Here is a 14,034-nt window from a genome sequence, read left to right as displayed (position 1 = left end):
GCCATTTGATAAATAAAAATAATCTCGCTCTTATCCATAATAATGTCATCATATAGGCTAGCCTTACCCACACTGTATCTGCAAACTGCAGATACCAAGACCATAGTGGGCACATTAGCTATTTAACGCAACAGTTTTTGTGACAAAACCATCGGTACAGTTGAAAATGAGATGAAGACACGTTGAACTATAGGTTTCTATTCGGTACACATTTAAAGGGATAGTTCAAGATTTTGGCCGTGAAGCCCTTTTATCTATTTCCCCAAAATCAGATGGACCCGTGGATAACATTTTTATATCTGGAAGTTAGAGGTAGTTTCATGAGCCAATGCTAACTAGCGTTAGCGCAATAACTTGAAGTCTACAGGAACACCTAGCATGCTACTTAGCAACTTCCTTCAAACTGCAAACAGAGACATAAAAATGGTATCCACAAGTTCATCTGGCTCTGGGAAAGTATATAAAGGGCTTCATTCACAAAATCTCAAACCATCCCTTTAAAAGAAAAAATGTTACCTTTTTATGTGCTCTACTTCATCACGTAGTGATTTCTATTCACAAGTCAGTTTGGTGGAAACGCCACTGGTGGGAAAATGCGCATATTCTTTTATGCAGATTTTTGAGTATTCATCAGAAAATCTGTCGCCAATTGGATGAACCTAGCTAGTGAAGTGAAATATTTGTATGAGGATGAATTGGTTAATTTAAGTACATATCCAAGGCAATGGATTTACAGCTGTTTTGTAGTAGAGGGAATGTTTGTGAGAAATTAGGTGAGTGATGCTGCCACACGATGTCTCTCTTGACCAGCAGTTACCTCAATTACCCACCTTTGACTTATGCCTTTGTGGATTCTAAATTGGTACTGTATATTCTATGACAAGATGAATTGTTTATGGCAAAATAGTTTTTTATACCAAATGATGACTATCAATTTATACTTTCCCCACTATCCCTCTTCCAGACCTCAGTGGATGGCCCTGTGCATCCCCCCGGATTTGATTCTAACAGTACTGGAAGGAGTGACAGCTATCATCCACTACTGTCTACTGGACCCATCCTCCCAGTACCACCAGGTGAGGGCGCTAGTCCGCCGTACTGCACTGCCAAGTAGACAGACATGTCATATCTGCATTGATTTAATGCTGATGTCACTTATTTACACATCGACAGAACTCCTTCGTTTATAAAGCACACATTTATCTAAAAAGGATGACATTTTCTGTACAGATCTACACAACCTACGACACCATTTTCAAAGTGAAATAAAATTATTGGACATTTTCCCAAGTTAATAAATAAAAAACTAAGATGTCTTGATTGCGTATGTCTTCACACCCCAGAGTTAATACTTGGTGGAAGCTCCTTTGGCAGCCATTACATCTGTAAATCATTTTGAAGAAGATTTTACCAACTTTGCACTTAGGGCAACATGTATCCATTGTTATTGTCAAAATTGCTCCAGCTCAGTGCATTTTGTTGGAAGTCATTAATGGACAGCAATATTCAAACAGTGATTGCTATTATCATGGCTATTGTGGTAGCAGCATCAAGTTATGGGTATGCTTGTCACCGGCAGGGACTTGGGAGTTTGTCATGATCAAAATAAATATGAAAGAAGCAAAGCCCAGGTAAAAAGTTAGCGGGAAACCGAACGTAGTCTTCTGAAAACCTATCCCCGGGATAGAGTTTTATTTTTCAATGTGACAATTACACAAGCTTTAATGCCAAAGACACACCAGAATGGCTTTCCTAGAGGTGGTGAGTGTTCCTGAATAGTCCAGTCTCAGTCCTGACATGAAAATCTGCTTGGAAATGTAGAGACAAGGTTTAAATATTGCTGTCCATCAATGACTCCCAACCACATTTACTGAGCTTGAGCAATTTTGTCAAAATTTGGCTGCCAATGGTGCTTCCACCAAATGTTAACTCTGGGGTGTGAGTACATACGCAATCAATACATCTTCCTTTTACTTTACATTTTTTATTCATTTGTTAATGTTTCTATCATTTTTCTTTAACTTTGAAAATGTGGAGTAGGTTGAGTATATTGGTAGGATTTTTTGTTGTTGAATATAATCCCTTTTTAGATGTCCTTTTAAGGCAGCTAAACGTGAAGACTGCGTGGGGTGTGTTGACTGACTAGTGACTGTATCTCCATGTCCCTGTTTCTCCTCTCAGCTGCAGGTGAGTGTGGACCAGAAGCACTTGGCGGAGGCTCGCTCAGGGATCCTGTCCATCCTCCACACCATTATGTCCTCCGTCACCCTGCTGTGGAGCGTCCTATACCAGGCCGACAGCACTGACCGGCCAGCTGCCGCCTCCGCTGCATCCACTTCCAACATCAACCTGGGATCCACCAAGGTACTGCGGTTACACACTGACCCTAAGCCTTTTCACAGTACTGAATCGGACTAAGGCGAGCCAAACCAAGCTCTACTGAGCTGATCTGATTACTCATCCATCCATAGTTGCTAGAACTGAGCTGAAATGGACAATGTGATAATAGCCATCACAGTTTGGTCTGGGTCGACACGATACTGTGAATAGAGTACCTGTAGTTGATACCTAGATCAGTGTTCTTCAATATAGTCAAATCTAATTATTATTATTTTTTTGGTAGTGTACCCGGTTTAGCATGTGTTATAGTGGATACAGCAAAATGCTTATGTTACTAGCTCCTAACTATCATGCTCCTAGGGACCCTACAGGGTGTGCAGGCTTTTGTTTCAGCCCAGTACTCCTGATTTGAGGATTCGACTAAGCATTCGTTAGCGTTGGACTGGAACAAAAGCCTGCACAACGTGTGGGTTTCCCCAGGACTCAAATATTGTTCAAGGAGGATGGACCGCCCACTGCTTGTTGGCCTGGTCTTATTTCTGACACTGCATAGAGAGCTCAATCTTTCCTCTTTCTCTTCAGAACTTGCGTCAGCAGATCCTGGAGCTGCTAGGCCCCATCTCCATGAACCACGGAGCCCACTTCATGGCAGCTATCGCCTACGTGTGGAACGAGAGGAAGCAGGTCAAGACCTCTGCCGCTTACAAGGTAAGCTCCAGAAATCAACATGGCAGAAACCCTTACTAAACACATACATTTTGTTATTTGTGTGGTTAATGGCGGTGCGCGGAGGTCTCTTAACCTGCTTGTGTCCGTGTCCATGTTCGCGCACGTGTGTATGTGTGTGTGTAGGTGATCCCCACTGCCAGTGAGGAGCAGTTGTTGTTGGTGGAGCTGGTGCGGTCGGTCAGCGCCATGCGGACCGAGACCGTGATGCAGACGGTCAAAGAGGTCCTGAAGCAGCCGCCGGCCATCGCCAAAGAGAAGGTTGGTGCTGCGGTCTCCCAATAGTCTGGAATATAAACTGACATTCTCTGTTTTACCGTTAAAATAAAGCGAATTAGTTTCCCAATACATACGCTTAGAGCACACTGTGCTACTCTAACCTTGTTACAGTTTATGACTACATACAAAGCTGCACGACTCCTAGCCTCCTGCTTCCATTAGTCCTAATTCACCCTAATGCAGGTCCTCTGTTACTATTACATTGGACAGATACCATCTTATTGTTACAGTATATCAAAGTAAACTGGCAGCTTCCCTGCCACGGCCTCATTATTTTCTAATTAAATGTAATTCTGTCCAGTGTTACCTCTTCCTCAACCCTCTCTCACTCGCCTTCCCTCTTTCTCACCGTCTCTCCATAGAAGCATCTCTCTCTGGAGGTGTGCATGCTGCAGTTCTTCTATGCCTACGTTCAGAGGTGAGACCAACAGACCTCCACCTGTCTGTCAAGTGTGTTAAGCATAAGTAACAAATATATGAGATGTTGGCAATGAAAATCCATATGATTCCTAAGACAATCAATGCCTGGAAGAAGTGTACCAACTGAGCTTTCCCTCTTTTGTAGTTTAGTTCATGTGATGTCATGTTTAGTTTGACATTTCTGTATGTCAAGTGTGTTGAGCATGTAGAATAAAATCAAGTTAAATTCGGATAAAACCCCTGAATTTTGTTAGTCCAATTCATTGAGTTCTGTAGCTTTACTATTATTCGTACTAAACTGTTTATACAGGTGTCTTACTTAAATTAATACTTGACCCATCATTAGAACATTGTTTGTGACTGTATCCTTCTTGTCTGTCTATGTAGGATCCCTGTGTCCAGTCTGGTGGACAGTTGGCCGTCTCTGCTGGCACTGCTGAAGGACTCGATACAGCTGGGGCTGCCTGCTCCTGGACAGTTCCTCATACTGGGGTTAGACCGCACGCACACACACACGCACGCACGCGCACGCACGCACACATGCACACACACCAGCTCCCGAGTGGCGCAGCGTTCTAAGCCACTGCATCTCAGTGCAAGAGGCGTCACTACTGTCCTAGGTTCGAATCCAGGCTGTATCACATCCGGCCGTGATTGGGAGACCCATAGGGCGCTGCACAATTGGCCCAGTGTTATCCGGGTTTGGCCGGGGTAGGCAGTTATTGTAAATAAGAATTTATTCTTAACTGACTTGCGTAGTTAAATAAAATAAAAACATTTAATAAATACAAATTATACCAGGCTCTAGTGATCAAGCTACTGAAGACCAGTCATTTTCTATAAGGGGAAGAAGACACAAGGATACATTTTAAGCAATAAGGCCTGGGGTATATGGCCAATATACCGCGGCTAAGGGCTGTTCTTGTGCGCAACGCGGATTGCCTGGACTAACCCCTTAGCCGTGGTATATTGGCCATGTACCACAAACCCCCAGGTGCCTTATTGCTATTATAAACTGCTTACCAAAGTAATTAGAGCAGCTAATATACCACAGCTGTCAGCCAGTCAGCATTCAGGGCTCGAACCACACAGTTTATAATTAGCTAATAATCAAGTCGGAGGAGGGAGAATCCTGCGAGCTAGCTTTGACACTGTGCTGAATACGCTAATATCCAACGTGACGTTGTGAGCCTGTTGTTTGGAAGCTACACCCACAAAGGGGGAGAGCTCTGCGATTCCTTACTACTTTGTAGTTTTTGGTATAACTGCGCTTTACGACGCTTTCTGAGACTCTGCCCTCTCTCACTTACACCATCACTCCCTTCCCCTTATCTACCCTGTACATACGCAGCCACCAGACTAACCTATCCATCTCTCTTCCCCAGAGTTCTGAATGAGTTTATCCTCAAGAACCCAAACCTAGAGAGCAAGAAGGACCAACGAGAGCTGCAGGTAAGCCTCAGTCCCATGCAAAAGGATTCACTATTCTTCTATCTTTAAGATGACATAATTCACAAATCTTATCTTCTAGATAAGATAATATTAATCGAGGTAAAAGCCCCATCAAGGACCACTTTGGAATCAAGTGTTTTGAATAATAATTTTAAGTGCTATCTTCTGGGATTACAATGTACATATTGCTGAATATGTTTTTGCCCAAATAAATTCAATTCAAGAGTTCCGTTCCATTATTTACCCCAGCATGCCAATTAGATTGAAGCAATGTATTGGGCATGCATTTTATTGGTATGGTAGTATGGGTATTGTAATGAAGCTAGTATGATTATTCACCGTGTGTGTGTGTGTGTGTGTGTGTGTGTGTGTGTGTGTGTGTGTGTGTGTGTGTGTGTGTGTGTGTGTGTGTGTGTGCGCGTGCGTGCGCAGGATGTGACCCACAAGGTGGTGGAGGCCATCGGGACCATCGCAGGCTCCTCTCTGGAGCAGACCACCTGGCTGAGGAGGAACCTGGAGGTCAAGGCCTCGCCACAGATCATGGTGGACGGGACCAGCCTGGAGCAAGACGTAGAGGGTAGGAGCAATGAGAGGACCCTGGCTGTCTGTGCTAGTTGTGTACAATACGTCAGCTTCATGTTCATTGGGGCACCGGATTCTTATTGGACAAGTCCAGGGTAGTCCCTCCCTGTTACAGTCCGTTTTCTTCTGTTTGGTCCCTAATGAACACAACCTTAATTGGGAATGTGCAGATTAGATGTGTTTCTTGTGTGACTGAATGTATGGCTGTGTTTTCAATATCCACACTATCATACCACTTAGAATGACCCAATGTATTGGGAATGCATTCAAAGGGGTATGTTATGTTAGTGTGGATATTTGATCGTGCACACGAACAGCATGTGTCTGCATGTGTGTGTGCTGCGTATGATCTGTCACTAATGGCGTGTGTGTTTCAGATCTAATGCTCACAGTGATGGAGGCGTCCAGCTTCACTCCATCTGTGTACAGCGTTCACGCCCTCACACTGCTAGCGGAGGTAAAAACACCAAGCGCACTGTCTGGCCGTCTGTTTGGCGGTCTGTGGCCGTCCGTCTGTGCATCCTCTCCACTCACGGCTACCAACAGCCTTGCTTCTGCTATTAGGACCCACACACAGTCTACTCGCACTCAGCTGATTTACGATCAGCTCTCCCTCCCCCAGGCCCAACCTCAATCAGTATTAGCAAAGCAATACATCCTTCCCTGGACACTGTTGCTGTTGAAGCCAGATAGAAACTGGAGGCACTAAGTGTGCCTCTCTTGCTTTAGTGTTATAAACAGACCTCCCTCTCTTCCCATTGTTTAGGATTATGTCACTCTCACATGACCCGTTTACTCATTGCGGTGCATTAGTGTTTATTGGTCGGTTTATGTCTGCTGTAGTGCAAGGATGTATCTTTTAAAGCAATATTGCAATTTGCTAAGTTTTATATTACATTTTAGTGTAGTATGCTGTTGCCATGTATCCTATCTGAACAGTGCAGAGTATTGAGTGTAGTGATTGTGTGTTGTCAGGTGCTGGCCCATCTCCTAGACATGGTGTTCTACAGTGATGAGAAGGAGAGGGTGATCCCCCTACTGGTGAACATTATGCACTATGTCGTGCCCTACCTCCGCAACCACAGGTAAGGATGGACCAGCCAATACACTACACTCCTTCACTAGAGCCTAGAGTACACCCAGGTCCTCAGTTACACTAAATAACATGCCCATGGGATCTGCCAAGGAAACACTCCCAAGCTGTATAACTAGGGCCTAGTATTTCCTGGTCAGGTCATATCTGGGTCCTATCTCTAATGTGCAGTGTGTCTCTGTGCCCTCTTCCCTGGCAGTGCCCACAACGCCCCCAGCTACCGGGCGTGTATCCAGCTGCTGAGCAGCCTGAGTGGGTACCAGTACACCCGGCGGGCCTGGAAGAAAGAAGCCTTCGACCTTTTCATGGACCACACCTTTTTCCAGATGGATTCCTCCTGTGTCAGCCAGTGAGTTGAGAATTGTTGAGTGTGTGTGGGGGAGGGGAACATTGGGGGACGGGGATCGTGTATTTTTGTTATATGTGTTTCATATAATAGGATTCTATCTGACGTCCTCTCCTGTATTTTCCAGTTGGAGAGCCATCATTGATCATCTTATGACCCACGACAAGACCACGTTTAGAGATCTTATGAGTAAGTATAATTGAGTAGCCTGATTCTTCTAAATGAGAATTTCTGTGTGTATATAATTTCTGTGTATAGTTGTATGTGTGCTTTACAGGTAAATATATGGGTAGATATTATATTAGAACTGTTATAGTATAATAGTTAACACGCGTGTGTCTGCAGCTCGTGTGGCGGTGGCTCAGAGCAGCTCTCTGAATCTGTTCTCTAACCGAGACGCAGAGCTGGAGCAGAGAGCAATGCTGCTCAAACGCCTGGCCTTCACCATCTACAGCAGCGAGGTGGACCAGTACCAGAAATACCTACCTGACATACAGGGTAAACACACACATGCAGACAGGCATGCACACAAACACACACACACGCCACTAAGAAATAAACACAAACATCCTTCTGTTTTCAAATATTTACACACACAACACACACACACACACACACACACACACACACACACACACACACACACACACAGCGATGGAGTATTGACTTATGAGTGTGTGTGTTTCCCCTATCAGAGCGGCTGGTGGAGAGTCTTCGTCTGCCCCAGGTGCCCATCCTCCATGCCCAGGTGTTCCTGTTCTTCAGAGTTCTACTGCTGCGCATGTCTCCTCAACACCTCACCTCACTGTGGCCCACCATGATCACTGAACTGGTGAGAGACACTAGAGCACACTACAAACATACACCACAAAAAATGTACGCACTTAGTCTCTCTCACGCACACACACACAAGCGACAACTGCCGATGAACAGCCTGATGAAGGCCTACGCCAAGCCCAAACACCTCTGCGTTTTGTTTGTCCTGCTGTTTTATAAATATTTCGATAGAATTTCCAAGTAATGAGTATCTTGATTGGATAAGTAAGCCCCACTGTTATTCTTGCAATACTTTTCGATTGCTGAGTTGTGGTTATCATCCCCTTTGTCTCAAACTACTGTACTATAGATCGTCGACCAAGATAATAGATTGTTATACAGTGCCTTGCGAAAGTATTCGGCCCCCTTGAACTTTTCGACCTTTTGACACATTTCAGGCTTCAAACATAAAGATATAAAACTGTAATTTTTTGTGAAGAATCAACAACAAGTGGGACACAATTATGAAGTGGAACGAAATTTATTGGATATTTCAAACTTTTTTTAACAAATAAAAAACTGAAACATTGGCCGTGCAAAATTATTCAGCCCCTTTACTTTCAGTGCAGTAAACTCTCTCCAGAAGTTCAGTGAGGATCTCTGAATGATCCAATGTTGACCTAAATGACTAATGATGATAAATAGAATCCACCTGTGTGTAATCAAGTCTCCGTATAAATGCACCTGCTCTGTGATAGTCTCAGAGGTCCGTTTAAAGCGCAGAGAGCATCATGAAGAACAAGGAACACACCAGGCAGGTCCGAGATACTGTTGTGGAGAAGTTTAAAGCCGGATTTGGATACAAAAAGATTTCCCAAGCTTTAAACATCCCAAGGAGCACTGTGCAAGCGATAATATTGAAATGGAAGGAGTATCGAACCACTGCAAATCTACGAAGACCCGGCCGTCCCTCTAAACTTTCAGCTCATACAAGGAGAAAACTGATCAGAGATGCAGCCAAGAGGCCCATGATCACTCTGGATGAACTGCAGAGATCTACAGCTGAGGTGGGAGACTCTGTCCATAGGACAACAATCGTATACTGCACAAATCTGGCCTTTATGGAAGAGTGGCAAGAAGAAAGCCATTTCTTAAAGATATCCATAAAAAGTGTCGTTTAAAGTTTGCCACTAGCCACCTGGGAGACACACCAAACATGTGGAAGAAGGTGCTCTGGTCAGATGAAACCAAAATCGAACTTTTTGGCAACAATGCAAAACGTTATGTTTGGCGTAAAAGCAACACAGCTCATCACCCTGAACACACCATCCCCACTGTCAAACATGGTGGTGGCAGCATCATGGTTTGGGCCTGCTTTTCTTCAGCAGGGGCAGGGAAGATGGTTAAAATTGATGGGAAGATGGATGGTGCCAAATACAGGACCATTCTAGAAGAAAACCTGATGGAGTCTGCAAAAGACCTGAGACTGGGACGGAGATTTGTCTTCCAACAAGACAATGATCCAAAACATAAAGCAAAATCTACAATGGAATGGTTCACATATAAACATATCCAGGTGTTAGAATGGCCAAGTCAAAGTCCAGACCTGAATCCAATCAAGAATCTGTGGAAAGAACTGAAAACTGCTGTTCACAAACGCTCTCCATCCAACCTCACTGAGCTCGAGCTGTTTTGCAAGGAGGAATGGGGAAAATTTTCAGTCTCTCGATGTGCAAAACTGATAGACATACCCCAAGCGACTTACAGCTGTAATCGCAGCAAAAGGTGGCGCTACAAAGTATTAAGTTAAGGGGGGCTGAATAATTTTGCACGCCCAATTTTTCAGTTTATTTGTTAAAAACGTTTGAAATATCCAATAAATTTTGTTCCACTTCATGATTGTGTCCCACTTGTTGTTGATTCTTCACAAAAAATTACAGTTTTATATCTTTATGTTTGAAGCCTGAAATGTGGCAAAAGGTCGAAAAGTTCAAGGGGGCCGAATACTTTCGCAAGGCACTGTATATAATCCTAACATTGTGTGGCTTTTCTCCTATTTACTTACCTATGTATTTCCTCCCTCTCAGGTTCAGGTATTTTTACTCATGGAGCAGGAGCTTACTGCAGACGAGGACATGTCAAGGTAACTGTCAGTCCACCAAATGGGAGTGGACATTGATTAATACATGATAATGAGAGTGTGTGTTTTTCCTGCCATAGAAATGTGACTTGATGATGATGGATTGGATTTATCGAGTTTTCAGGTGCTCAACGCGATTTAGATTGTATGGTGGGGAAACATCCACAACCAATGTGTATCTTCAACCTGGGTGACTTTGTAGGGCTTGTTTCCTGGACACAGATTACGAATAGACCTGAAATGTAAAAGCATGTTCAATGGAGATTCTCTGTTGAAAGTGTATTTGAGTCCAGGGCTAGGTTTAATCTGTGTCCAGGAAACTGGTCAGTACTGTCTGAATCTATGCTGTGTGTATGCATTGGTCATGTTTCCATCTGGGTTTGACTTGTAGGACGTCAGGTCCATCGGTGGCTGGCCTGGAGACCACCTACTCTGGAGGGAACGGTTTCTCCACCTCCTACAACAGCCAGCGCTGGCTCAACCTCTACCTGTCTGCCTGCAAACTGCTGGACCTGGCCCTGGCCCTGCCCTCAGAGAGCCTTCCCCAGTTCCAGATGTGTGTACTAACCCACTACTCGTGCCTGGATTCATACACTCACATACAGTACATTTATCTGAAGACTGCACACTGCACTATTTCATTTAGATTTTTTTGGAAGGTATAAAAGGTTTAAGCACATACTTTAATGTGTTATGAAACACAATCTACGTTGCAACACTTTTACCCAATGATGTCCTCAAGCCTTTTCACACTATCATACTGAACGAAACCATTCAGTGATGGCTCATATATTTTCCTGTAACTTTGTCCTTTCCATCATAAATTGTGTGTTTTTTGCTCAGGAGTGTGAAAAGGTTTATGTCTGTGTAATGTTTGGGCATTGGCTGTGTTCTTTCCCAGGTACCGCTGGGCCTTTATCCCTGAGGCATCTGATGACTCTGGCCTGGAGGTGAGACGACAGGGGACCCACCAGAGAGAGTTCAAACCCTATGTTGTCCGACTTGCCAAGCTGCTGAGGAAACGAGCCAAGGTAACTGCTCTGGTCTACCTTCAGAGAAACATAATGCAAGGCTGGACATAGACCCACATTAGCAAAAGTGACCAATCCCAATGACCATGGTAACTTTAGCTATTACTGACATTTGGGACAACTTACTGTACCCCTAAGGCCAGTAGTGTAAGAGCCTGGACACAGCAGGCTGAAAATCTTTTCTGAAGGCTATCAGTGGGCGAACATCAGCTGCAGTCCACACGGTGTGTTCCGGGGGCCACCTGCCGGGTGGTCGAGAGTGATGGCAATCTTTCACGATTCAACATGTAGAATGTTGGAGGAGCGTCAGGAATAGCTTCACACCCTTGAGCCAATCAGAGCGCTAGGGCGCTTTCCCCATGTGACAACAAAAATGAAACTTGAGAAATGTAAATGTCAGCTGTAGCCTGGACAGTGTGTTCCAGCAGGTTTTGTACTTAATTTGTAAAAAATGAATATGTTAGAAAAATTCTGGCAGACAATCCAGTCAGATAATGGCACACCAACAAAGCACATACACTACCATTCAAAAGTTTGGGGTCACTTAGAAATGTCCTTGTTTTTGAAAGAAAAGCACTTTTTTTTTTGTCCATTAAATAACATCAAATTGATCAGAAATACAGTGTAGACATTGTTAATGATTGTATTTGACTATTGTAGCTGGAAACCGCAGATTGTTTTTTTTATGTTAGCTAATCCAAGTTTTTTTATTTAAAAATCTAATTGATCATTAGAAAACCCTTTGGCAATTATGTTAGCACAGCTGAAAACTGTTATTCTGATTAAAGAAGCAATAAAACGGGCCTTCTTTAGACTAGTTGAGTATCTGAAACATCAGCATTTTTGGATTCGATTACAAGCTCAAAATGGCAAGAAATAAAGAACTTTCTTCTGAAACTCATCAATCTACATTTTTTACATTTTAGTCATTTTAGCAGACGCTCTTATCCAGAGCGACTTACAGTAGTGAATGCATACATTTCATACATTGTTTTCTGTACTGGTCCCCCGTGGGAATCGAACCCACAACCCTGGCGTGCAAACACCATGCTCTATCAACTGAGCCACACGGGACCACAATCTATTCTTGTTCTGAGAAATGAATGCACAACTGAGCAAGAGGACAAGTACATTAAAGTGGTTTGAGAAACAGACGCCTCACAAGTCCTCAACTGGCAGCTTCATTAAATAGTACCCACAAAACACCAGTCTCAACGTCAACAGTGAAGAGGCGACTCTGGGATGTTGTCCTTTTCATTTCCAGCTACAATAGTCATTTACAACATTAACAATGTCTACACTGTATTTCTGATCAATTTGATGTTATTTTAATGGACCAAAAAATTTGCTTTTCTTTCAAAATCCAGGACATTTCTAAGTGACCCCAAACTTTTGAACGGTAGTGTACATATAATGTATTCATAGCTGTATAAAGTCACAACTCTTTGCTCATTCTGCTGTCGTCTGTTTCCATCCATTTGTCCATAGAAGAACCCAGAGGAGGACTGTTCCCTGCGTACTCTGTCCTGGGAACCGGGCCACCTCACCCTGACACTCTACATGATCCGCAGCATGGAGCAGCTCCTCCCCTTCTTCAACCTGCTCAGTCAGGTGTTCAACAGTAAGGCCAGCAGCCGCAATGGCCCCACCCACAACGCCGCCCCTAGCCACTCTGGCCACTCCTTCCCCAACAAGGAGGGCAAGCTGGAGAGCCAAAAAGTGTTCTGGAGCCGGGCACGGCAGAACATTGAGGAGATGGTGGAGAAAGACTTTTTAGAGGGCCTTATCAAGACGTGAATACGAGGGACAGAGGGAAATGTATTTTCCGAGGCGATATATATTAATGAAAAACATTAGTGAATTAGACTAATCTTGTATATAATGGAACATATTAGGGACATAAACCATGGGAAGTAAAAATAAATCTGTTTTCTGTTTTTGTATTTATGACTGTATTTTACTTTTCAAAGGCTTTTAATTATTTGTATATACAGGGCAGCTGTGAAGACTGATTTTGACAGTTTGTGTAAGCCCTCTGGGACAATGTGAAGATGCAGTGCAATTCTATATTGTTGTGACTTACTGAATTAAAGACATCATGAGATCCACATGCCCTATGTGTCTCGGTCTCACCCTCACCATGGACAGACATGTTATTTGAAATGTTTTGAGCATCATAGGGTGGAAAGCACTTAAAGGTCCAGTGCAGCTGTTTTTATCTCAATAACACATTTCTGTTAAGCAATTAAATCCCTTACTGTGATTGTTTTCAATTAAAATTGTCAAAAAATAATAATAGCTTCTTGGCAAAGAGCAATTTCTCAAGCAAGAATTTTGCTAGGACTGTCTGGAAGTCGTCTGAGTGAAGAGGGGAAAACTGAAAGCTAGCTGTTATTTGCAGAGAGGTTTGGAACTCTCTATCTTATTGGTCTATTCACCAGGCAGGCCAAACTTAATCCCCCAGAACATGCTGATATTTCAGTCTTTTCAAACCGCTGTCACTGAAAGTGTGTGGAAACACAGGAAAATCACTTTTTACTGCACTGGGCCTTTAACATGTTCTCTCTCATGTTGTACATAAATAGTGTGATTGATTTATACCATTTTTGTGTGTAATTTCATATATAGGGTTGGGGACAGAAGCTGTAATTTGTGCTTATTTTGGCTTCGTGACTAATTGAATGAATAACTAGAATGTTGCCACACATTTTGGCCAGTTACATCCACCACTTTGTGAAATATGATATTAGATAGATTCAAAAGACAAACTACAATAAGATTAGTATAATAAGACTAATACATTCCTCTACAAGGTCTTGCAGCAGGAAGATTTTTTTGGAAGTCTTCCTCAGGCATGAAAACATCCTCA

General features: G+C 43.2%; 1 protein-coding gene across 9 annotated transcripts in view; it reads left to right on the top strand.

Moving 5' to 3' along the window:
* LOC106605043 (protein dopey-1) overlaps positions 1–13,273 on the top strand; it is a 38,561-nt gene extending 25,288 nt beyond the window's left edge. For 8 of the 9 annotated variants that reach the window (XM_045718317.1, XM_014200283.2, XM_014200281.2 and 5 more), the window contains 18 exons: positions 965–1,076; positions 2,182–2,364; positions 2,923–3,048; positions 3,193–3,327; positions 3,708–3,763; positions 4,153–4,257; positions 5,151–5,217; positions 5,650–5,794; positions 6,177–6,256; positions 6,775–6,884; positions 7,092–7,241; positions 7,366–7,427; positions 7,584–7,736; positions 7,934–8,070; positions 10,082–10,137; positions 10,526–10,690; positions 11,036–11,165; positions 12,654–13,273. In XM_045718317.1, the coding sequence (XP_045574273.1) occupies positions 965–1,076; positions 2,182–2,364; positions 2,923–3,048; positions 3,193–3,327; positions 3,708–3,763; positions 4,153–4,257; positions 5,151–5,217; positions 5,650–5,794; positions 6,177–6,256; positions 6,775–6,884; positions 7,092–7,241; positions 7,366–7,427; positions 7,584–7,736; positions 7,934–8,070; positions 10,082–10,137; positions 10,526–10,690; positions 11,036–11,165; positions 12,654–12,962 (2,281 nt within the window). In that variant the 3' untranslated portion in view covers positions 12,963–13,273. The remainder of the gene's footprint in view (positions 1–964; positions 1,077–2,181; positions 2,365–2,922; positions 3,049–3,192; positions 3,328–3,707; positions 3,764–4,152; positions 4,258–5,150; positions 5,218–5,649; positions 5,795–6,176; positions 6,257–6,774; positions 6,885–7,091; positions 7,242–7,365; positions 7,428–7,583; positions 7,737–7,933; positions 8,071–10,081; positions 10,138–10,525; positions 10,691–11,035; positions 11,166–12,653) is intronic. The other variant, XM_045718318.1, reaches the window with a different exon arrangement.
* Positions 13,274–14,034: the final 761 nt, after the last annotated feature.

The sequence above is a fragment of the Salmo salar genome, chromosome ssa05 (genome assembly GCF_905237065.1).
Source record: "Salmo salar chromosome ssa05, Ssal_v3.1, whole genome shotgun sequence".
Lineage (NCBI taxonomy): Eukaryota > Metazoa > Chordata > Actinopteri > Salmoniformes > Salmonidae > Salmo > Salmo salar.
This window is presented reverse-complemented; position numbering and strand designations above follow the sequence as displayed.